Source organism: Labeo rohita, chromosome 2 (genome assembly GCF_022985175.1).
Source record: "Labeo rohita strain BAU-BD-2019 chromosome 2, IGBB_LRoh.1.0, whole genome shotgun sequence".
NCBI classification, from domain to species: domain Eukaryota; kingdom Metazoa; phylum Chordata; class Actinopteri; order Cypriniformes; family Cyprinidae; genus Labeo; species Labeo rohita.
The window spans coordinates 13,140,013-13,166,307 of record NC_066870.1 but is presented as its reverse complement, the minus strand read 5'-3'; the positions used below and the strand labels follow the sequence as shown (position 1 = coordinate 13,166,307).

The 26,295-nt window shown below is 37.3% G+C and overlaps 3 protein-coding genes across 3 annotated transcripts; all 3 read left to right on the top strand.

The window, feature by feature from the left end:
* Window positions 1-588: 588 nt before the first annotated feature.
* fbxo36b (F-box protein 36b) lies at window positions 589-3,154 on the top strand. Its single transcript, XM_051093536.1, has 4 exons — window positions 589-726; window positions 1,621-1,729; window positions 1,876-2,048; window positions 2,475-3,154. Exons 1-4 carry the CDS (start codon window positions 631-633, stop codon window positions 2,691-2,693), a joined length of 597 nt encoding a protein of 198 aa, XP_050949493.1. The 5' UTR covers window positions 589-630; the 3' UTR covers window positions 2,694-3,154.
* Window positions 3,155-4,036: 882 nt separating this feature from the next.
* LOC127174492 (olfactory receptor 2T2) lies at window positions 4,037-9,071 on the top strand. Its single transcript, XM_051124951.1, has 2 exons — window positions 4,037-4,630; window positions 4,818-9,071. Exons 1-2 carry the CDS (start codon window positions 4,597-4,599, stop codon window positions 5,867-5,869), a joined length of 1,086 nt encoding a protein of 361 aa, XP_050980908.1. The 5' UTR covers window positions 4,037-4,596; the 3' UTR covers window positions 5,870-9,071.
* A 7,855-nt stretch (window positions 9,072-16,926) lies between these two features.
* grk7a (G protein-coupled receptor kinase 7a) lies at window positions 16,927-24,755 on the top strand. The gene is made up of 4 exons (XM_051122562.1): window positions 16,927-17,689; window positions 17,772-18,209; window positions 20,827-21,107; window positions 21,512-24,755. The coding sequence occupies exons 1-4, from the start codon at window positions 17,093-17,095 to the stop codon at window positions 21,843-21,845; spliced, it is 1,650 nt and encodes a 549-aa protein (XP_050978519.1). The 5' UTR covers window positions 16,927-17,092; the 3' UTR covers window positions 21,846-24,755.
* Window positions 24,756-26,295: the final 1,540 nt, after the last annotated feature.

Here is a 26,295-nt window from a genome sequence, read left to right as displayed (position 1 = left end):
TATTGCATTGATGTAAGTATTAATATGTTTGCTATGACAAGTCTAAGCGCCCTGGTGAAAAAAACAGCATATGCTGGTAGGTATGTTTTGATGCTGGGATGCTGGTTAGGTAGGTTTTGATGCTGGTTTAAGCTGGTCCTTTGCTGGTTTTTGCTGGTCATGTTGCTGGTCAAGGACCAGCATAAACCAGCAAAGGACCAGCTTAAACCAGCATCAAAACCTACCTACCAGCATATGCTGTTTTTTTTTTACCAGGGTGGTATGTAGGGACTATGAACGATAGGCAGAAACCATTACTAAATCATGCAGATATTATTTAAGATGGACAAAAGACTGAAATAATGGGGCGAACGTTTGGAGCGACGCCAAATCCGTGCCCACGTCGGCGGTCGGTTTTACCCTGTAAAACACTCGACTTTGCCACAGTTTTCGTGAAAACTCGACTATTCATCTAATACAACAGCGTCCCGTCTGTCCAATAAATAGTAACAGCATCCAATCTCTGATTGAATGTGGTATCTAAATATGTCGAGAATGAGTGTGAAATCACACTGATAATTCCCTCTGGAGATGACGCAGGCTGTGGAGCGAGTCTCTGTTGTCCTGGTAACGCGTAAACGGTAAACGGGAATGGCGAGTTTACTGGGAGAAACTCTGTTTGAGATCAGTGGACAAGGTCCTGCACCTTTGAAGGACTATTTCCACTTTGTAATAACGAAATCTCAGGTTTGTCGAGTTTTTTTTTTTTTTAACTGTTAACACAAGTTACTGTCGCGGCAGGTTTATAACCAAAAGATTGTCGTTTGTCTCTTCTCTTCTAGACCCTCCAAACGCAATGCTAACTTAGAGTCACAAATGTGACCCTAGACCACAAAACCAGTCATAAGGGTCAATTTTTCGAAATTAGGATTTATACATTATCTGAAAGCTGAATAAATAAGCTTTCGATTGATGTTTGGTTTGTTAGGATAGGACAATATTTGGCCGAGGTACAGCTAGTTAAATATATGGAATCTGAGGGTGCAAAAAAAAAAATCTAAATATTGAGAAATACACCTATAAAGTTGTCCAAATGAAGTTCTTAGCAATGCATATTGCTAATCAAAAATTAAGTTTTGATATATTTACAGTAAGAATTTTACTAAATATCTTCATGGAACATGATCTTTACTTAATTTCCTAATGTTTTTTGGCATAAAAGAAAAATCAGTAATTTTGACCCATACAATGTATTTTTGGCTATTGCTATAAATATACCCCAGCGACTTAAGACTGGTTTTGTGGTCCAGGGTCACAAATGTTACCAAATTGGTTGGTAACTTAGAGAATTAGATTAAAGAGAATGAGATTTGTGTTTTCACCAGGTCCTGGACTGTAGACTTTTGGCTGTAGAGTTTCATTAAACTAGCTTAAATATAAAAGTTGAAATGTAATATTTTATATAAGATACTACTGGTTCCTACTGGAAAAACAACTTACTACTAAACAATTGTGGGCCTGACTATAAGCCACTATACATTCGAAAATAAACATTTGAAGGAAAGGTGCTGAGTTGTTGTTTTTTGTCTCATCTTTATTGTAGGCTGTTATTAATCATATTATAAACATCCTTCACTGCAGGTAATCTGGAGCTGGTGGAAGATATCTTTGAGATCAGACTGCAGGAACACACCACCAGGACAACTAAGAGTTTCACATGAAGACTTTTTAGAAGATAGTCGTCTGCAAAGTAAGTATTAATTTTTTTTGTGCTTATTACTTTTCCAGAATTGTTTACACTTATTACTTTTTAAGCTCCATTTCAAATAAAGTGTGTAAAGTCTCCTAATGTAATCTGTGGCTCATTCAATGAACAATCTGATCTGTCTCATCCAGATCAAGTGGCCATGGTATTTGGTCATCACATCTTGCAGTACTCCAAAAATTTATGCCAGGGCCACTATGATTATATTGTCCGTCTCCCCAGTGCTCTACTTTTCAACATCATGGCACATCTGGACCTTGAAGACATTTCAGTTGTTTCACGCACCTGCCGTAGGTTTAGAGAGGTAAGGCCTATGTAATCCCTTTGCAGTTTCAAACCCTGCTGAAAAAAAACCCCAATAGAAACCATCACAGAATTTGTAATGGTTTTACTGATTATAATGGGAATTGTACTGGTTTTAATGGAAACTATAATGGTGCCTATTGGTCTCTACTTGGTCACCTTCTATTGGTGGCTGGTTAAAACCACTAAATCATAATGGAATATGTCCTACAACACATTACAGGAATTTTTTTAATGGTTTTAATGGTTAAAAGTTGATGGACTGTAATGTTTAACAAAAAAAAAAAAAAAAAAAAATAGCTCAAGCAACAGATTTTTAATTTATTCCAGTTTTTAAATGACTTTTTGTGGTTGCTGTGTGTGAAATGGTTATGTGTAAAGTGTCTATGTTGTTTGTTAACTCAACTGTGGGGGGTTTTCTCTCCAGCTTTGTAACTCTGAGGAGTTCTGGGAGCAGACAGTGAGGAAGCATTGTGACACTGTGACACCAACAGTGGAGGCTTTAGCTGAGGAGGTTGGCTGGAGGACAATTTTCTTTACCAACAAGCTGCAGCTGCAGATGCAGATTAGTCGCCGGAAGCAGAAGGAGAATCAGCCCTGTGAGGATAAAAACGAGCCAAGTTCCTCTTCAGTACCTTTGGAGTAAATGATTGAAGACTGTTTACAAAGCCTTTTTTTAAAGTCTGATTAAGACTTTACTTCTCGGAACACAATTTTTGCTTGCATTGAAAATTCACTCTTGCAAACAGTGTGCACACTGACTTTGTTGTTTGTAGATTTGCTGAAATCTAAAAGGTTTTTGAGCCAAAGAATCAGTTCTAGGTGAAAATACATATATTTATACTGCATTTCACAACTTGTAAAACAAACTTATAATAGCTTATTTTCTGGCATAATTATTGCACTCTTTGGGGTTATTTTAATACATATCCAAAGATTGATATTATGCCAGCATGTGTTTTCTCTATTTTACCAGACATAACTCCCACAGTTCCAACAGTAATGTCCTGTGCAGATGCCAATTTTTGTGAAAAGTAAACTAAAATGTAGAAAAATTTTGATTATGTTGTTGCAAGTACAGTCTTTTTTTGTTCGTTAAAACAATATATTCTATAATATAAAGCTATATTCAATTACAGTTGAAATCAAAAGTTTACATACACCTTGCAAACCTGCAAAATGTGAATTATTTTACCAAAATAAGAGGGATCATACAAAATGCATGTTATTTTTTATTTAGTACTGACCTGAATAAGATATTTCACATAAAAGATATTTACGTATAGTCCAATAGTAATTGAATTTATAGAAAATGACCTTCAAAAGTTTACATACACTTGATTCTTAATACTGTGTTGTTACCTGAATGATCCACAGCTGTGTTTTTTTTGTTTGTTTGTTTGTTTGTTTGTTTGTTTTTTTTTTTTAGTGATAGTTGTTTATGAGTCCCTTGTTTGAACAGTTAAATTGCCCGCTGTCCTTCAGAAAAATCCTTCAGGTCCCACAAATTCTGTGGTTTTTCAGCATTTTTGTATATTTGCACAAATGCTCACTGATGCTTCAGAAGGCAAAACAATGCATTAAAAGCCGGGGGTTGAAAACTTTTTGAATTTGAAGATCAGGGTAAATTTCACTTATTTTGTCTTCTGGGAAACATGCAAGTATCTTCTATAGCTTCTGAAGGGCAGTACTAAATAAAAACTCATGAACAACTATCACTAGACTAAACAAAAAAAAAAAAAGCACAGCTCTGGATCATTCAAGTAATAACACAGTATTAAGAATAAATGTAATTATTATTTTCTCTTGTGGACTGTATGTAAATGTCTTTTATGTGAAACATTTTTTTCAGGCCACTACTAAATAAAAATAACATGCATTTTGTATAATCCCTCTTACTTTTACAATTAACATTTTGCAGATTCTGCAAGGTGTATGTAAACGTTTGACTTTAACTGTATTCAGTAAAAACTGTACAAAAAAGTACGATTTAGCCAAGTTTCCAAAGGAAAAAAAAAATCCAATCCAATTATTTCACACCTCATCTGTTGCTAGATTCTTTTGAACCATAACCAGATAACCATGGCAATCCATAATTATCATTAGTAGTCATTAAACCTGTCAACACCAATTATATTTCAAATATTCAGTCACTGGAGAAGTGCCAATTTATCACCTCAGCTCTTCTTGATAATTTAAAATAACGCTATGCTTGAGATAATAAGACTTGAGTTATTTATGAGCATGTGGTTAAAACACACCCCTCCTACGCTCAGTAGATTACTGTTGCGTGGCATTGTGTCACAACACAGGAAAAGACCATGCGTGGGGGATGTTGGAAACCTGAGAAGCTGTGACTAGACCACTGGCTGCAGGTGAGAATCACAGACGCATCTGCATCTGTGAATATGCATGTCATAGACCACAGGGAAGGACACTGAGAGGCAAAATTGTTCATTTTGGCTCCAAACAAGCAGAGGAAGAAAATCGTTCCGAGATTGAATATGGCTTATTAATTAAGCTCCAGTAACAAGAAACAGATCAGAAAAATGACTAACTCCAGTGATCGGATACTTCAAACAGGTGAGCGGATTTCTAGTTTTATCATACTTTGTACTTGTCAGATTTCTAGTGTTTTCTTAAATTCAACATGATCATCTGCTCCTGTAGACTCATTGCTGGCATTATGTAACTATTATTTTAATGTGACTTCATATTCAGGCTTAATATCTCCAAGTAACATTGTTTTTTGTCTTTTTCATTTTCTCAGGGTTGACAAGCTCCAATCTAGCTGATAACAATAGGCTTTTAGAGACCATAAAAGCATGTGTTCATATTGGAGCTTTCATTATCACTGGTCTATTTACATGCCTCATCATAGCGACCGTGCGGCACAACCAGGAGCTGCGTCAGAACCCTCGCTATGTCCTGTTGTGTCAGCACTGCATCTGTGTTACCGGGTTCAACATAATGGGCGCAGTTGTACACGGCCTTCGCAGCCTATGTTGGCCAATTCCTCGAATCACCTGTTGGATCCTCTTCGACCTGCAGATTGTGATGGCACGCGGTCTGATGATCACCCTCACACTAATGTCCATCAGCACTTGTCTGTCCATTTGCATGCCACTCCGCTATCCCATTCTGGTCCAGCGCTTGTACCGCTGGGTCGCGTTGGTAGCCTGCATTCTCGCCCTGCTCAACCCCGTAGTGTTCACCGTCTTAGCCTGTGTGCGCTTTCCGTGGGACTACGTGGTTGGACTTGACACAGAGTGCTCTACGGCATTAGAGGGCACCGCGTGCATCGCCAGTGCTTTGGCACTACTGTTATTGCTGGTGCTGCTTATTATCATAAGCTATGTAGTGATTTACCTAGAAGGCAGACGTGCTGGCCATTTCACGCAATCCAACAGTAAAGGCCGGCGCACCATTCTCATCCACAGCCTGCAGATGAGCCTGCACATTCTTCCCTCTCTCATCATCATCTCCCGGCATCAGGAGGCGCTCCCAGTAGCAGTGGCGATTTTCATTCTCTTCAGTTTTGCGCAGTCTCTGAGCCCTGTGGTGTTCGGCCTGCGCTGCAAAGAGCTCTACAAGGAGATGCCACAATTTCTGCCATGCATCTGGGGAACGTGTGGTGGCTGTGGTTACATTGGGAGCATGGATAGCACCAGCACTGGGACAATAACTAGTGCGGAGACCGCCGCCAGTATAGAGACTAACACCTCCACCTGTATGGCCACCAGCACCCCATCTGCCATTACCACAGCGCATGAGGTTGAGAATGAGAGGTCAGACTTCACTGAGTTACCTGTGTACGTTTGAAACAAGTGGGACAATAGTCCCAATAATGGAGTCATGAACTGAGAAATCAAAATTCCCCTGATCTTTTGACAAGTGGTCATTGTATTATAAAAACATTCTGTAAGTTTCAGAACTCAAAACTTTCTTGTTAGTGTAAAAACTGCTTATATTAAAGCCAATCTGGCAAACCACAGGTTGTGGAATGTGCCATTTTATGACAGTAGTGTGGCTAAACCCTCCCTCCACAGAAAAAGATCAACGCCTGCTTCTACATCACTGCCTGTTTATCCCCGCCCACCGATTAGAGCATGAAGCAGGTAAATGACGATAACGGCAAACGTAGGTCAACGCAAAAATCAAACAATCAACTTTAAAATGAAGTTCCAGATCGCGTCAGTAAGAGCGTAGTCCTTTGTTCACTTCATTTTACCATGGATTTGTTCACTAACAAGGCACAACTTGAGCAGGATTTTCAGAAAGATTGAAGCTAAAAGACGATATTGGATACGCCAGTAATGTCGCACCGCACAAGTGTGAGTAACTGTTTTTATTACATGATCATTTTGCCTTTGTGTTTTATTACAGATTATTTGATATGCACTATTTATGCGTTTTAAACCTAAATCACGGCAGTGTCCATCTGTGAAGAATGTAGGCTGTCAAACATACACATGTTAGCCAATCATAGCAGTGGGTGTTTACTTACGAGTCTACGATCTGCCACGCCTATTCAAATGGAGTGTTCCAATGATGGAGGGTCAAAACAGGACAGACAATAACCTATTACTTCTAAATTATGATGCTTTTGATGTAAAAATCTTGATAATATTAAAAGTGGACCTCAGAGAACAGCACAAAATAAAAAACAAAGCCAGTTCATGACCTTTTAACAGATAGTCAGTATTTCAAAATGCCTAGGGTGTGTGCGCACTTGTAGTTTGGTTCGTTTGGTTCATTTGGTCCAGACCAAAAAGGAAAATGATACATTTGGTCCTGGTCCGCTTAGCGTTCACACTGGCATTTTTGAAACCTAAAGATACCGAACCTTAAGGCATAGTGATACGTTCACAACCTGATTGGTCGGGCTGAATGACATGTATTTTGTGACAGAACTCACTGAACACTTCAAACAAAAGCAAAAGGTGTTTGACTTAAAGTGGTGCTGCAGGTTCATGACATTGAAACACCCATTCTCTAATTGGTCTACTCGGTGGCGCTTTGAGCCAAATAAACCTAATACCGCCTGCTGGACTAAGCACGCTCATTGTTGCATGTATATGATTCATTTTATTTTGGATACATCACTTGTTCCCTTCATGAAATTATGTCATATAGCATTGCATCTTGTCATTACTTTCTGGTTTTGGTTCGTTTAGAAGTATTTGCTCTGTGTTGTGTTCACACTTCATTCAAACCACACCAGAGATCAATTTGAAGCGAACCGAGACACAACTTATTAGTGGTCTCGGTCTGCTTGTTTGGTGCGCACCAGGGTTGATGGCAGCGTTCACACTTACTCAAATGAACCGCACTAACACAGAAATCGCACCAGGGTTCGTTTTAACCGACCCAAACATGACAAGTGTGAACACACAGACAGTGGCCTCTTTATTGAAAACACAGAATAGAGAGGTCCAGAGAAGATAGAAATTTAGATAGATAGAAGATAGAAAGTTTCCCAGATAGGAAAACTTTATTTTCGTTTTCGGAAGTCTCTGTTTTAGAGGGTCAAAAACACCGGAGTAGTGTACACGACATGTGTAACTGTGGCAAAAGTTATGTGTTTTAAAACAAAAACGCACTAGTGTAAACGTAGCCTGGAATTGTTAGTCATTAAAATTTCACTGGCTAATTTCTGTTAGTGGGTGAAAATGTTAGCGACTGGATGTGTTGTCAAAAGTACTGACTTACCAGTCGGTACTGAAATTTTAAAAATAATTAATGAGCATTTCCCCCAAGCATTTTTAGCGCTGTTGAGCACACATTTTTAAAATTTCAGTACCGACTGGTACCGAAGTTAGTACTTTTGACAACAATACAGCATGCTGAGTGTTAAATATTTATATTGTCATATAATTGTGTTGCACAATTGTGTTTGAACAGGACGCTGCTAAACTAGTATGTATTTAAGCTTTGAAACCTGGAGTTGATTCTTTATCTCTGAGTTTGTATTTGATGTACATTTCAGAAATTATTTTCAATAAAATTGTTAGTTTATGTTAGCTCATAATAAACAGGTGTTAAGGTTTAATGTGTGATCCTGGCTGTGAAAACTCAGCTTAAGTTTTGTGTGTGTGTGTGTGATTTACTGTTTTCTACATTAAATCATTCTTCTTAAGGTAAAGAAAATTCTGTGAAAATATAACCTTGATGTCTTTAATACTGGCTGAGTCAGGCCATGTCAAAAATTGAAATCATAGTGATAGCATGGATTTCACAGACAGGGTCACATTTAAAAAAGCAACAATAACTGTAAATAAAATTGAGTAAAATATGCTGTAAAAGCATGTCTACTGTAATATATAACCTATTGTAAAGTGTTACTGCATGTTTTGTTTTATATAGTGCATTCTGAAATATTCAATAATGGATCTCAGTGATTTAATTTTGTTTTATTATTTTGCAGCCATATGAATTACCTATTCATGGGCATGTTTATTTCCTCTGTTGTTTATTCATTTTATTCTGTTGTTTAGCACTCTGCATAGCATGCCAAGATGTCACTATAATAAAGACATGCAGACAAAAGTATTCAAAGCTAATGGCATAAACAGTCTGTGCCTAATTGTGTTATATAGTGAATAATGGAGACTAAACTATTAAATCAGTTTCTGTCTGAGTAAGGTCTCCTTTTTATGTACATAGTAACAACAACTGCATTCATGTGGACTTATATACCTTTGCATCTGTTATCCTCCTGTTTCAGTATTGTGTATATTAATAAGTGCTTTGACTTTTCCATTGTCTCCGTTGTCCTGTTTTGCTATGTCATTGAATGTAAACAACACATTCAATCACGGTTCAGGTGTCTCTTGCTGTAAATGGATGCTTTCAGATCAAATTTCTGTCACAGAGCATAAATCTAAATGTTAAACAATAATGTTTTTGTGACAGATTGTGACACTATTGAGTATGATGCTTGATTGTATTGTATATTGTATCTAAGTTGTATGATACCTATATAATACTACTGTATGTGGCCATAATAATGCATTATGACTAAGGTATGTGATGTAAGTGTCATTGTTTATCTCATTAGCTGAACATGACAAACTGACAATTTGTACAAACATCTCTTTTTCACATTATAGGTCTGTTGCAGGATGCATCATCAAAGGAACTGAAATTTGCTAAACATTTATTTACCCTCAGGCCATCCAAAATGTAGATGAGTTTGTTCTGTAATTAGAAGAGCATCACTTAATTAGCATTGCATCACTTGCTCGCAAATGGGAGTCCAAACATGTTCACAAATAATCCACACGACTCCAGTCCATCAAGTAACATCTAGTGAAAAGCTGCATGTTTGTAATAAATCCATCATTTAGATTTTTTTTTTTTAACTTTAAACTGACACTTCTGGTCAAAATACAAGTCTATAATCCATAATACCACTTTTTCCAGTGAAAAAGTCCATCCTCTGTTGTCTGCTCACATCAAAATCTACCAACACATTTGTTTATAATTTTGGACTGTTTTTACTTGTAAACAGTGCTTAATCTGTGCATATTCCTCTCCTGATTCAAATGAGATGCCCTTGGATTCGTATTTTAGCCAGAAGCAACAGTTTGAAGTTGAAAACGTCTTACTGAATGATTTATTTATTACAAACTTATGAACTTTTCACTTCACAGGATGTTAATTGATGGACTAGAGTTGTGTTGTGGATACTTCACATGTTTAGTACAGATGCTCTAAATGCTGTAACTGTAACTGACCCATAGTTGACTGTTGCCTCTCCATAATAAGTAGTGACTTGACCCTGATTCAAAACAAAAACATCTGTGTTTTCTTGTCGTAACACCTTTGTGTTTATACTTTAAGTGTATGTGTCTACTCTTCTCCATGCCTCCCTTCATATTTAACACCAGGTGCATCACATCGGACTAAGCTTTGCAGTCGTCAATAGAACCACATTAGCATTTCATGGCTCAAATGCTGTACACCTGGGAAACATGATAGGTGATGGGAAGTCAGTGTTTGAATATAATGAATTATTTTCATGTAATGAAAAATACATTAAAATAGTTTTTTGTTGACTTCATCTATACTAAGCAAGAATACATTCTAATGTAAGACATGTAATAAGTGTAATGTTTTAAACGTAATAATTCATATTTGTTACATTATAGTGTTTTCACAACACATCATCAGTCAGCCATATTGGTGGCACTGAACATAAACAATGCCACTAAACTGAATGAAACTCGCATATTTTACTAATTGTTGCTGCTGAAAATGGTCAGTTATTGTCATGTTTTGGGCTGTACTAATCGGTCGGACTGGGAAAAACATATGGAGTACTATAGACAGCCAAAACTTATAACAAATCAAAAGGAAGAGTGGAAAAAACTGTCTGAGAAACAAAAGGCATTTGTAGTTGGCCAAACTGAACCAGGATTTCCAGGGCAAGAAAGAATCTTGACAATATTTGTTTCTTCTTCTCATTTCCAATCAGGTAGGTGAAATATTAGGCTAATATCTTAATTAATACTGCCTGTGTATCTTTATCACCCATCTACTTCAGTTTGTCAAAATATTGCATTTCCTGCTTAGTCCTAAGTCCTTCTCCATATGATTTAGCAGCTTCCACACGTTTTGTCCATGGTTTAGACAGCATAAATTAGAAAACATATTCAGCAGTACATTAACTGTGCACACCATGCTGTTGTTTAAATCCGAGTATCACCAATATGGCCGCGCATCCGGGTAACTGACCAAATCGTGACATAAACCCTCTACAAGTTTGTATGGGACAAAGTGAAACAATTCTAGTTAGAAACGCGCGGAGAAGCAAAAGCGGTCAGACACGGTGATTCACCCCCTGCCGGGCTGTGTGTGGTAGGCTATGGGTGTTGGGGGTAGGGGGGACGGGGAGGCTTTAATGGTTATAGCAACCCCACCCGACCCCGCCCTTCATTAGTAATAGTTGTTAATCACCTGCTATAAACCATATTTACATCATATTTGTAGATAGAAATCAAACAGATATTCAAAATAACGAACATACTTAAATGTTATTGCCATTACAGTGTACAAAAACGGTTTACAAAATATGTTAAATGATATTTAATGCCATAAAATAAACTCAGATGACACTGAATGATTCTTGTGTTGTTGTTTTGACTTAAAACACTTCAAGGTCATGATGCAAAATCAGCAAGATGATGCAGAAAGTGCATGTTTACATAAACCAACAATTACAAACTGTTGAAGGAAATTATTTATTACTGACAATGATTTAAGTACGAAGGTATATGAAATGACCGAGTTAACTCTTTTTCACATCAACACTAAAGAGATTGCTGTAATATAGTTATATTTACTGTTATATACGCTAGGACAGTTTTGAACAAGATCTGAAACCAAGATGTCAGCATCATGGTAATTTTGATATGTTTTTGTTAGTTTATGTCATTTTAAAAATATAAAACATGTCATAAAAGTGCATGCACACGTACACTACCAGTCAAAAGTTTTTGAACAGTAAGTATTCTCTTCTGCTCACCAAGCCTGCATTTATTTGATCCAAAATACAGCAAAAACAGTAATTTACTATTTTAAATAACTGCTTTCTGTTTGAATATATTTTAAAATGTAATTTATTCCTGTGACCAAAGCCAAAATTTTAGCATCATTACTCTTCAGTGTCACATAATCCTTCAGAAATCATTCTAATATGCTGATTTGCTGTTCAAGAAACATTTATTATTATCATTATCATTATTATTATTATAAATACTTAAAACAGTTGAGTACATTTTTCAGGATTCTTTGATGAATAGAAAGATCCAAAGATCAGCATTTATTTGAAATAAAAAGCTTTTGTAACATTATACATTCTATTATTCAAAGGCTTGACATTTATGTTACATTTTATGTTATCATTTCAGATAAATTCTGTTATTCTGAACTTTCTATTCATCAAAGAAAACTGAAACAATTCAACTCAGCTGTTTTCAACATAATAATAATAATAATATAATAAATGTTTTTTGAGTAGTGAATCTTAATATCAGAATGATTTCTGAAGGATCATGTTACTGGACTAATGATGCTAAAATTCAGCTTTGAAATCACAGGAATAAATTACATTTTAAAATATATTCAAACAGAAAGTAGTTATTTTAAATAATACAGGCTTGGTGAGCAAAAGAGACTTGTTTAAAAAACATTAAAAATCTTTTTGACTGGTAGTGTATATTGAAGGCTTTTAGCAGATATTCTTTCAAAAATGACTCCCGTTACTGCTGTTCAGTTGTCTAACCACCGAAAGGAAGATTTTTAGCGTCATGTGTTTCTCAGTCAAAGTTCTTTCCACACTTCTGATTTTTACCAGTTCACAATGATTTATAACATAAAAAGTTATCCACTAGAGGGCAGTGTCACTTGAGACATGCGGCGATGAGACACTGGGAACGACTGTTAGCATGAGGGCTCCTACAGTAGCTGTTTAATTAAAGAAAGTGGAGACAACAGGCAAACAATCACCTCTGACATCAATTTTAACATTACTTTTAGCTTCACTGTGAAATAGAAGTACTAGACTTTACTCTTAAAACATTTTTGTAATATAGAGATATTTTGTGCTCTGGATATTCCCTTAAAGCCAGTCAGTGTGACTGAGGTGATGTTAAACTTATGATATGGCCTGATATATTTCCACTTAACCTAAGCTTTCACTGGATTGACTAGATGTGCCTGTCTGTTATAAGGTAAGTTTATAAGTCTTGATATTTACAATGCTGAAACAAGCATTTTTTCAAATGAACCCTATTTAGGACAAATTTGTTGATGGTATAACGTCATAAAAAAGCTAATTATGGTAGCAGACGTATAGAATATTGTTTCATTAATAATATATCTAATTAAACTTTAAATACAAAAAAGACAGTAAATGTTCTATGTTTGATACATTTTATTTTTTGTAGTGAAAAAAATATCAGATAATATACCAAAAATTAGATGATGTATATTAAGTATATGTATTGATATTTAAATTTTGAACAAAAACCTGTTCATGTTGTGTCTTCCCATTTGTGCGAGTGACCCGCTGATCTGCTCAGTACTTTGTGTCTCTGGGTTAAAAGCAGATGGGTGATTGTTAGTCTGTTCTCTCCCTCCACCACCTCTTTAATCCTCTCTTGTAAGAGGAGGTGATCTCCAGGTGAGACAAGGCAATCCTACTGCCATGAAGGACAGAGATGACTGCCTAGCTGTGTCAAATCTAGAGAGAAGAGCAAAAATGTGGAGAAGTACCATTTGACAGTGGGAACAAATATATACATGGATATTAATTCAATAAGTTTACTTGCTTCTTCGTGACATACAATTATGTTTTTACAGTATGCATTCTCATACTGTGTACCTATACAACTTTCCTGTGGTTTTCACACAATATGAATACAATTAGACAATTCCAGACTGTATAATAACAACCTATTTTTCAGCCACAGATACATCTTCCAAATTCTAATAACTATATATAGTTGGCTGATTTTCAACATGACCTAGAAAGTTTGACTGAGCAGCTTTAAGGTCTCATTGCTGTGTACGTGAATGAGACCCCCTCCTCCCACTCTGTTTTAGAAGCATAAGACACTTTTGGTATGGATTAACTCATATTAGCTTAGCTTTAGCGGACTGAATTAGCTTATACTGATGCGCACCGTCTTAGATACAGAGATTGCTCCCAAACAGTGGGAGAATTGTGTAATTTCTGTTTCATGACCCCTCACTGGAGCTTACAAAATCCATGTCATCATGGCGTAACTGTAACCAAGTATAGTTCACCTTGAGATATCCATGAGACAGTTCTAATTTTCATGTTGTTTTTACGTAATATATCTACATTTTGGGTATACTTTATCTTGTTACTTCATTTTCTCTACAAACTGGTCTCTTTTAAAATAAAAGTGATGTGAGATACAGTGTGAAGGACTATTTGTGAAATGAAATGGTTTTAAACGGTCATCTGGACTAGTCTAGGTAATCTCAGTATTTTATCACAGTACAGAGAAGGAATTAATGTGAAACGTAATGCTCATTAAAGCAGGTCTAAGAAAGACTGGCACACTGTAGAAATGAGGCCAGTGCAGCAGAGTTCAACCCATGAAAGTGAGACATTTGAACTTCAAACGTCATTTTAACAAAGCAACATCAAAGCCTTAACTTACCTGACAAGACCACTATAGAATTTAACAAAAATCAGGGGTAGGACAGATAAATACAACCCAGATAGCACACGTACATCTGCAAGATGTCTGTTAAAGATCACTTGATCTGGAAAGCATCTGCTGTGTACAAACATCTGACAGACGTCTGTAAGATGTCAGTTTAACATACATTCTAAATCATAAACATCTTAAAGACATCTAATAGATGTCTATTTGACATATGATTGGAAACTTCCTATAGACGTATTGCAGATGCGCAGACACCCTAAAAATACATCTTGCAGATGTAAATGTAGATGTCAAATAGACATCTCCGAGATGTAGGTGTGCTATCAGGGAAAGAACTAAAACACCCGAGATAGCACGCGTACGTCTGCAAGATGTCTTTTAAGGATCACTTGATCTGGAAAGCATCTGCTGTGTACAGACATCTGACAGACGTCTTTAAGATGTCAGTTTTACATACTTTCTAAATCAAAAACATCATAAAGACATCTAATAGACGTCTATTTGACATCTGACAGAAAACGTCCATTAGACGTACTGCAGATGAGCAAACACTAAAAAATACGTCTTGCAGATGTAAATGGAGACGTCAAATAGACATCTCCGAGATCAGGGACAAAATAAAAACAGAAAATACCACTGAGATATCTTCACAATCCTTTATGATGCATTTAAGTCCATCACCATTTTGGTGTAACTGAGTGGCTGTTTGTGCCAGCATTTGAAATACACAATTGAGTTTAATCATTTTAGTTTTGTGTTTCTTACATTTATTTAAAGGAAACCCCGGGTATTAAGGCTTGTATGGCTTAATATAACATAATTTATTTCTCTTTCTGAAACATGTAGTAGAAAACCTATAAAAGACTTAGTGGGCACCATTATGACATGAAATTGTTGCACTCTGTGAGCTACTGGCGCTACCTGTTGCTATTTTTACCACAACACATCTCGGAAAATAAGGATGGATAAGAGTGTCATCTAGCATTTCACGTCTCCGCTGTTTGTAAGCTCTTTCAGTAGCTGTGGTCTACTAATAGCCTCAAAAGCATCAGGGCTAAGGTGCAGAGAACAAAGACATAGGTCTTTAGAAGTTTTATTTGTTTACAGGCATCTTCCCATTCTTTTCTCCTCTTCTTGTAGCTAGGAAAGCAGACTTACATCGCTTCTCTTGTTGCACTTCGACTGAAAATTACAACCAAAAGTATCAATATCAATATTCATATCAATATCATCGTATCAATATTATTTGAGTTGTGTTGTGGTAAAAATAACAGTTAGCCCCAGTAGCTCACCAGGTGCAACCAAATGGCGCTCCCATAGTCCAAAACATGTATAAAATGTTGTCGATTTTTAAATAATGTAAGTCTTTTATGGGTTTTCTGCTACATATTTAAGTAAGAGACATCAGTTATGTTAGATTAAGCCATACAAGCCTTAATACCCAGGGTTGCCTATAAGTAAAAACAATAGTAAGTCCAAAAGTACCAAAAATGGACAGTATGTGAGCCAATTACAATACTGAAAGGAAAAAGTGATAAAAAAGTCTTGGTATGATTATGTAAAATCCCAAGTACTAATAATCATAAATAATAATAAAATCACAAATTCAATATCTCTGTTATTTACTTAGAGAATGTTAGAGAATGCTAAAGTATCCTTAAGTGAACAAAGCTGGTCAATATTACATCCCTGATAGCACACGTACATCTCGGAGATGTCTATTTAATGTCTACATTTACATCTGCAAGACGTATGACTGCTCATCTGCAATACGTCTAATGGACGTTTTCTATCAGATGTCAAATAGATGTCTATTATCTTTAAGATGTTTATGATGTATGATGTGGGATGTAAGTAAAGAGAGAAAAAGACATGATTGGTAAGAAACCAGTTGCGATTTTAATTTAAAAATGTATAGAAATGTTAAGAATTAAACCATTTACCTGTTGAGTGTTTTGATAGTTACAGATTTGAAAAACAAAACGGCGAGAATAAAGAACCCTAAACTTCAGCGTTATGATTCTAAATAGAATTGTTACTACATGTAAAGAACCTTTAAAGATCCATCTTTTGTCAGAGTGTAGCTTAGGTTGAATCCCTGACTGAAAGTACACTAGTAAAGACAGAAAGCATGTGGCAGGAACATATTGACATGCTTTCTGACTCTTACAGATTCTTAGAGCAGTTCTTTCAATCTTCCTTCTGCATCAATTGCAGTGAAAGTAAAATTGTATATCACCTAAATGGTAAAAATGAAACAAAAATTTAAAATCAGTAAAATAATTAAAAATCAAATGATTGATTGTGTCATTGGTATTTGGTGCGGCAATAGCACATTAGCTATTGGCTTATAAACAACAGGAGAAAGTTTTAGTGGATCCTGCTAACCTCAGCATTTTGTGCTCTCCATGCTGAGCTGTTAGCTCCCACATTTTTGCTCCTCTCATCGTATCACCATTTATGTTTAGACAACAGAGCCCGATGGACACCCGTTTACTAGCGCTCTGCATTTGTCTAAATATAGTCAGCCCTAAAGCTTCTTAGCAGGAGAACCCTCTTATAAGTTCCTTTCCTTGAATAGTAGCTGAGTATAGACCACACAAATATACTTAAGTGAAAATCCCTTGCAGGTATTTAATTCTAAATGAGTAATTACTGGGTTGTCAGTGTGTCTTGGTCTGCAGGTGCGTGTGTCTTAGTGGCTCATTCGCGCCTTGGCTTCGAAGCGAGTCGCACACAAACGCACCGAGCGCTGGCAGTAGCATCTTCTAGCCTGAGAACGCAGAGCTTCGGGAGCTTTCCATTTCTCTGGGGCGACTAACTTGACACAGCCGCCAAAATGTGTGACATGGGGGGACTCGATAATTTGGTGGCCAACACGGCCTACCTAAAAGCCCAAGGGGGTGATGACAAGGAAATGAAGAAACGACGCAGAAGTCTCGCTCTACCAAAGCCAGAACAATGTGCGGCACTCAGGTCGACTCTGGACAAGGACTTTGAGTCCCTCTGCGAACAGCAGCCTATTGGAAAGAGGTTTTTTCGCCAGTACCTGGATCAGGCGGAACCAGAGTGCACCGCTGCTGCAGAATTTCTGGATGATCTGAACGACTGGGAGTTGTCGGAGGCCGCTGCCAAAGACAAGGCCCGTACAAATATCATCAATAAGTTCTGCAAGGATGGCTCCAAGAGCTCCCTCACCTTCCTGACAGGAGATCTAGCAACCAAGTGCAAGGCGGTTACCGACAAAGACTTCGAGGAGGTGATGGGACAGGTGAAGGAGGCCACCAAAGAGTTCCTAAAAGGCAAACCCTTTACAGATTACCAGACGAGCGAATTCTTTGACAAGTTTTTGCAGTGGAAAGAGTATGAGAGACAGCCGATCACTGAAAAGTACTTTTATGAATTCAGGACACTTGGAAAGGGTGGATTCGGAGAGGTAGGTTCTTAACTAGGTGTCTTAAAGTCTTAAAGATATTTTGATGTAGTCTCTCAAACTTAATCATGTCAATCATCTCTAGGTGTGTGCAGTGCAAGTTAAAAACACCGGCCAGATGTACGCCTGCAAGAAGCTCTGCAAGAAGCGTCTCAAGAAGAAACATGGTGAGAAAATGGCCCTGCTAGAGAAGAAGATCTTGGAGAAGGTCAACAGCCTGTTCATTGTCAGCCTGGCCTATGCTTACGACACCAAGACCCATCTCTGTCTGGTCATGAGCTTGATGAACGGAGGTGACCTCAAGTATCACATCTATAACATTGGCGAGAAGGGTATCGAAATGGAACGGATCGTCTATTATACAGCTCAGATTACAACCGGGATTCTTCACCTGCATGCCATGGACATTGTATACCGTGACATGAAGCCAGAGAACGTGCTCTTGGATAGCCAGGGCCAGTGCCGTCTTTCAGATCTTGGTCTCGCTGTGGAGATTCCTGTTGGAAAGACCATCACCCAGAAGGTGAGTAAATCACAAATCTGTGATTAGTACCATTAAAGGCACTGGATAACAATTCAGTATGCTTGTGTAAGAAGAAACGTGGAGAATTATCACAAACTACTAATGGAGGTGAACAATTTTAACAGTAAAACCAAAATTACAGACTACCTAACACTCCATATATTATTTGAGGGTTTATATAGACTGGACTAGACTAAGCTGACACTAAGATGCTACATCACTAAGAAAACAGAAACACTTTATCATAAAATAAACACAATCAGCTAATTAACTGTTGATTAGTATCTCACTTTATTCATTGTCTGCTTTTTGCAATATTATTAATATGATCTACTTTTCAATATTATTAATATCATCTACTTGTAGACCACTTGGATTCCATCACAGACCACTAGTGGTCCTCAGGACATTTGAGATCACTGGTTTAGATAAAATTTTGTTTACTTTATGTATAGCAGTCCTTGTTTGCCACCAGAATTTTAGAGATTTTCAGTAACACCGTTAGGTACCTCAGATTGGTTGTCTTGTACATGGTAAATCGGGATTACTGCCGTGTTAGCGTGGTTTTCTGTGCCTGTTATATAATTCCCAGTGATCTTCATCAACCTGAGTACAGCTACACCAGTGAACAGACCCAAAGACAACATAAAGAAGTGATACAAGGATTATTTAGCTGCAGTGTCCTTACCTGCACCCTTGGCGTATTGTCTCTTTAAGCTTTTGCGTTGGTAGTCCACAGATAACTGTGATTGAGAGGATTTGTGATTACTTTATATTATAAATCATTTATTTTCATTAAATGAAATCAGTTTTTATTTCATAATCTGCTCTGCATTGAAACTCTTCTGTAGTCTTTAACTAAAGCTAAGGTTCTCTGAAACAATAATTTGGCTTCAATAATCATACTTCAATTGACATACAATAATCATGACTGAGTCTCATGACAATAAAACTGTTATACAGAACAGCATGAAATATATAGTTATTGTGGTTATCATTAATGTAGTGCAGCATTATTAAAATGACAGGACACTATTAACAGCCGAGAAGCTTGATGAAACTGAATGATGAAATTATGATTAACTGAAGTGATTTTTCTCACAAGTCTCAGTGGAGATTTGAGGAAGCAAACTGGAGGAATTATGCCATAGGTAACAAAAACCTGACCAATTGAATTAGTCAATTAAATGTTAAGGGCTCATTACAGATTATAAATTACTTCATATTTCAGCAAAACACAAATTAGGTTAATCAAACCTTTAACTTATTCCCCAGTAGGTCTTTTAAAAAGTGGTTATCTAACTAAATGTTTTAAAATGTTAGAAGCTACATTTGTAATGACAAGTTACATTTGTAAAGATACATTGTAGATGAACTACCTTTATTGTGTTTACCTTTTGTTAGTTGTTCTTTTGTTTTGTTTGGTGTTCATATTTGAATATTTCTAATGCTAATACTCAGACAGAAGGAGGCTGCATACTCAGTGCTGCCCCTTGTTTGTTTTTGATATATTGTCAAATGTCAAAATGAAACTTTCATGCAATGACCCTAAGCTTATTATCCCGTGCCCTTCTTGAGTCCTCAGTGCAGGTTGAAGCCCAGGCTGAACCATCGGGGGTTTGGTTGGCTTTACACTCCTGATCCTCTTAGGTAGAATTACACAAATCTGTCTCTGATCAGACAGCCAAAGACAGAAGGAGGAGTACATGCTACAATTTATATTTGTCGCATGAATTTTATATGTTTGAAGGCTCTGTGTTTATCACTGCCCTTTGCTGTCATTTTCACACTTGAACACTTTATTGACTGTTAGCTTGACTGAAGCCTTAATCTTCTTGACATGTTACAACTTTAAAGCCATGACCCAGCAGTGTGATTTATGTAACTACACAAAATGCACAAATTATAGCTTCGGTGGTTTGAGGTTCTAGGTCATTCTAGTTTAGGTAATCTAATTATGATAGTCTGACACAATGACCATGCATCTTTTCCCATGTAATCACCACATTTTAGCTTGTCTGAGCCTAACCCTGTTGATTTCTACTGTACATCTTTTAAGCATGTGTCCTGCTTAGATTTACATCCAACAGCCAGAAATTATTTAGCCAAAAAAACAAAAAAAAATTATAGCCATAGTTATTTAATACGATTGTGTTGTTGGACTATCATCATGGTTTAAATCCCATGAATGGATTTTTAAGCAATTGTAGTGATCTGTTTTAAACCCATGCAAGTGATTTGAAGAGCTCTCCTGTTAGATTAACTATATAGTTATTAATGAATGACTTCACGCAAAGGTGCACATGTGCATTTGAGCCTAAGAATGGATGTCTTTATATAACCAGACTGTCCACTTCATCACAGTGGATCGGCACATGACTCCTGACAGGTAGTAGAGGATTACAATTAAGCTGCTTCTTTCTGGCAAAGAGAGGAAATGAGGTACAAGCAGTAGATAGGGTAATACTTACATAAAATGCTCTACTACTAGTGCTGTTACCTTAATAACCTCCTCTGACAAACAGTGTTCTTCAAACCATCACAGTTTCATAAAAAGTGGTAGTTTCCCCAAGTCTGAACTTTTGTCCCACAAAACCCTTTGGTTCTCTTTTCACAGGCTGGAACGGGAGCATATATGGCACCTGAAATCCTCACTGAAACCCCATACAGGACATCAGTGGACTGGTGGGCCCTCGGCTGCAGTATCTATGAAATGGTAGCTGGCTACACCCCTTTCAAAGGTCCTGAAGCCAAGAAGGAGAAGGTGGAGAAGGAGGAGGTACAGAGACGCATCATTAACGAGGAACCAAAGTTTGAGCACAAGAACTTTGACGCCGCCACCACAGACATCATCAAGCAGTTCCTCAAGAAGAAGGCTGATGAACGTCTTGGTTGCAAGTAAGTTTTTCTATCCCTCTTAACCTCCTGCTCCTTCAGTGCGATCGGAGGTGTTAAAGCAGGATATGTAGACCCTAACCTGTACCACAGTATTCTTCAGTATTACAGGGGAATGAAAAAACCTGTACGGTCAACCCAGTGTTTCCCCTGCCATTATATTAGGGGGGTGGCCAGCAAGAATTTCTGAAAAAAATAAAATAAAAAGATTGTAGGGCCCTATTGTTCAAAATGTTGAATGTTTTTGTTATTACACAGAGAGTAATATACCGTACCGTACCGCTGGTTATCCCCCCCACCCCCAAACCTGGAATCCTAGGGGAAACACTGGGTCAACCTATCGCTCTTCCTTTGGGCCAACTGTAAAAATGGCAATATTGTGATATGTTTTTGTACTGTTTCCACAGGGGTGATGATCCCAGGAAGCACCAGTGGTTCAAGTCCATCAACTTTGCTCGTTTGGAGGCCGGCCTTATCGATCCACCCTGGGTGCCCAAACCCAACGTTGTCTATGCAAAGGATACAAGTGACATTGCTGAGTTCTCTGAAATCAAAGGTATTGAGTTTGATGCAAAGGATGAAAAGTTCTTCAAGGAGTTTAGCACAGGTGCTATCCCCATTTCCTGGCAAAAAGAGATGATTGACACTGGACTCTTTGATGAGCTCAACGACCCCAACCGGAAGGAATCATCCGGTGGTTTAGATGGTGATAAGAAATCGGGCACTTGCACGCTTCTGTGAGAGGACCAATCCAGCCACCCAGCCCAGAATGCTTTCAGTGGCATCACTAATATGAATAAAGCTGTGCTCTGTGTCGAAGAAGAGTGGACCGTGACTGGAAAGAGATGGGACTTAGTCCATTGTAGCATAGCAGGAGACTCTTGTTGCTTCAGATGCACAGCCACATGGTCTGAGAAACACTCCATGATGTGGTGGACTGAGCTATGGACCAGTCAGGGAAGTTCTTCTCTGCAGTTCCTTTATGTCTCGTGAAGTAGTCAACCTCCTATCCAACAGGGGGTGCAAGTAAAAGTACTATTCCCTGTTGAAAAGATGCTAGAAGAGTAGAGGACCACAGGCCACCTAAAGAGACTTTAAGATTGTGATGTAACAATAGCGACTCAATGTAATCGGCAGCAGTTTGTGATCAGAAGGCAGAGATGTGTGGATATGCTTAGTTGAGTCTTTCCTAAGAAGCAGCGGCTTGCGTTTCAAACATCTCCTGCCTTGCCAAATCACAGTTTATTTGTGGATTAGTTCACGATGTACTAGTACACAATTGGCATCGACTGTACACATTCTCTTTGTAAGACTTTAAGAAGCTACTGAAGGTCAGGCCCAGACGGAATCTGCAGAATTCTTCGTCCTTTTTTGAATTCGGAATTCTGTGGAATGTACTATAAGATTATGGCTAGCTGAAAGCAAAATTAGCCAAAATTCCTCTAGCCACCAATCTGTTTTCCAATTTGTTTGTCAAATGTAGGGTTGCCTGGTTGCTTGAGTCTCAAGTTGTATAGACGGCAAGTCCATTAACAGGGTGAAATTTGTGAAAATATGTAAAAAGAGCATTGTGAAGGATGCAAAAATGGAATCAGATTCCATGTGGGCCTGCTTGTGACACAGGTAAACATGGGCATGCTAACAAAGTGCATTTGAATGAATTGTGTAATTGTTACAATCTCTGTTGTATAAGTCTCGCACAAATTGACCCTTTGCAGGGAATCTGATTAACAGGCTATTTGACCAATCATATTGTCCGACAGACAAACCAGACAGAATAGTAGATTAACATCGGTGAATTTGAAAAATGGTATGTGCTGACGTCTTACCGCGGTTAAACCAAGATACCTCCTGATGTTCATTCATGTTTATTTCATGCGGTAACAGGAGGAAGAGATGAACGGTTCACGTGTCGTTTGAACAGAGGAGCTACAACAATCTGTCACGACACACAACCAAAGGTTTGGTTTGCCCAAAAATAAAAATTAGCCCATGTTTTACTCATCCTCAAGGCATCCTAGGTGTATATGACTTTCTTCTATCAGTCGAATCCAGTCCGATTTTTTATATTAAAAATTGTCTCTTCCAAGCTTTATAATGGCAGTGAGCGGGTGTTTCTGTTCAAAAAGTCCACAATAAAGCCAGGGGGTAAGTAAAGTCCTCCTGTATCAAACTGATGCATTTTTGTAAGAAAAATATCCATATTTAAAACATAATAACCACTTTCCTCTAGCTTGCGCTAACTGTTGTACACGGAAGCCATTCCAGGTGGAAGACGTAGTACGTATACATTGCGTATGCGTCGCTGAGAAGTGATGAAAGCAGAAGCAGCAAGAAGAGAGCAGAACAAAACATCGGTCATGAATTAGAAGTACAAAAGGAGGGTTTGTAAAGAATAATGTCTGAAAATTTCGATATAAGCCAAAAGAAGACAGGTTTTACTTTGATAAAGTAAGGAAACTTTGCTTCCTTTGCTCCTGTAAACAAACGTTGTTTTTTGCAAGATCAGTCATACTGAGAGCAGCTTACACATATAACGTTAACCCAAGCTAGAGAAAAGTGATTATTGTATTTTAAATATGGATATTTTTACAAAAATGCATTGATTTGCTACTAAAGGCCTTTATTCACCCCCCGGAGCCGTGTGGCGCACTTTTTTTTTTTAGTATGGATGAATGCGCTTTATTGCACTTCTTTTGGGCTGTTGAACAGAAACACCCACCCAGTATAACTCCAATTGGATTTGACTGAAAAAAGAAAGTCAAATACACCTAGGATGCCTTGAGGGTGAGTAAATCATGAGCTGATTTTCATTTTTGAGTGAACTAACCCATTAAAGAGCCACAAAATGGTATTTGTTGTTTGACTTTCTTACAAAATGACTAAACTTGAAAGCTGAGACTTTGTTTCATACCTAGAAGTAACATGCTCTGCCATGTCTGTCATTTTCAGTTTCTCCGCAATGTATTTTTCACTGCGTGAGAACTTGATTTTTGTATATGTGAAGCAAGCATGTGTGTGAAAAACATGATGTGTGGCTTGAGAGAGTCATGACTTGTCAGACATAGCAACAGTAACAAAAAGGAGGCGGGTCTTTGCGAAGGGTCAATTGTTAACTCATGACCTCCATGCTTGTGATCTTTGATAGCAGGGCTTATCTGATTCTGCACCTAGATTTTTAAATGAGTTGTGTGTATAAATATGTACATATAAATATGAATTAATAAATCAACATATATTAGCTCTGAAATTAAATAAAATCAGAGCTTGATTGCTTAGCATTTAAAGATTATTCCATTTGTGTTTTGTTATCATATCTCATCATTACAGAGTGGTAAAGAGCCTTTCTTTTACAGTCAAGTTTAGCCGAAAGAGATCAGTCCTCAAGGGGATAAACAGAGGGCTTTGGCACTGATACATCTGCTAAATCCAAGATGGAGGTTATTAGTGGTGTTGCTTCTGTGATGCTGAGCAAGAGCAAAAAACATTATTGTGACATAAAATGGACCAAACTACCTGTCAGCAAATGAATTATTCCTTCAGTGTCTTTGCCAGAGTTTTTACTGTTTGTGAGGTAAGTAATAATGATTGAATGTAATGTATATAAACTTTGAGAATAATTCTAAATGGAAGTTTCAGTTATTCAGCATGGCGTGGATTCAAAATTGGTTAATAAAATGTTTCTTTCTTTTACAGATTTATTTCTTAGCTTTTCCCGATCTCATAACACTGGTGCTTGGTGCTAATTTGGTTTCAAATCAGCAAATTTAAGGGAGTCAGAGTTCACTTCAGAGGTTAGTCTACCATTATTTCTTTCCTTGTTTTTACTCTTACCTGTTCCTGAGATAACTGAATCTAAAGTTTAATCTCTCATGTAATGCTTGACGAAAATATAACCACATATTGGTGCAAGCCAAAAAAAAAAAAAATCTGTGCAAGAGTCAAAACCTAAAAATATTCCCCAGATTAAGGAGTCAAATCACAGACTGCCTGAAAAGTTCTGGGCTGAATTCAAAACACCACACTTATCTTGTAAGGCGATAATCTGGTTTATACTCGCGTACTTAAATCAACCTGTAAGCCTTGTAACCTCCAGTCTGATTTGCTGAACCAAGACAGGTCACTCTCACCAGACTCACAATTTATGATCTCCATATGATCTCGTCTGGTTCAGCAAACATGAATAAATCTGCTTCCTCTGTTTTTTGTGTTCAAAGACTGATACATCACTTTTGAGCTTTATTAGGCAATGTACATGTAGAGATGGTGTGCATAATACAATTATTATGCGGGTCTGCCTATGATTGAGTTTTGATTGAGAGCACTAGTAGCCTAAGTCAGAAAACTTCTTTAGATGGTAAAGCTAAAGTCCTTGTTAAGCCAAACAGATCCCACTCCTCCTTATGTGAACCAGTATCCACTAATGCGGAAAATAAGCTTATGTGTGTAAGAAGCAGTGTTAGTGAGAGTGTCCTATTACGTCTAGAGGCAAAAATGATTGCTGTGTGTTATCAAAACATGTTGGAGTTTTGATTAAACATTTTGGTGTTTGTCAGTAGCCAGAAGTTTTCGCATTTACAAAACCACAGACCCCAAAATATGATAATAAATTTGAATATTTTCAGAAATATAACAGGTTTGTGAAAAAAAACATACTTACTACTTTTGGCGCTCTGGCGATTAGTAAACAGAACCACATGCGTTTTGCAGAAGAACATTATAGAACATTATAAGAACATTATAAAACCATTATAAAACAAATAATTAAAGAATTATCTGCAAAATACTTAATAAATAAGATAAAAATGAATATAATTAATATTGTTATTTAAAATGCAGTAAATGGTTAAACATTTCTTTGTCCTGCATGGACCTGTTGTTATAAAAGCTGCAGGGTATTTCAGGGGATTTGTTATTTTCATTTTTAAGCCAAATGTTAAAATTGTCCTGTGGTGTGACTAGAAGAGTTTCAGTAACATACTGATTGACTAAGAGACTGAATTTTGTTGTAAAAAACATGTTGTTTATATCAAAATTACACTTTCTTTCTCCTTTGACATGTTCAATATTAAATAGAAATACTTTAATAACTACTATATCTGTCATATGGTGTGACGTAATGTCTTATGGTGTGACACATAAAATAATCACAGATTTGTGTTTATCTCAAAATATCTTTAAAAAACAGTTG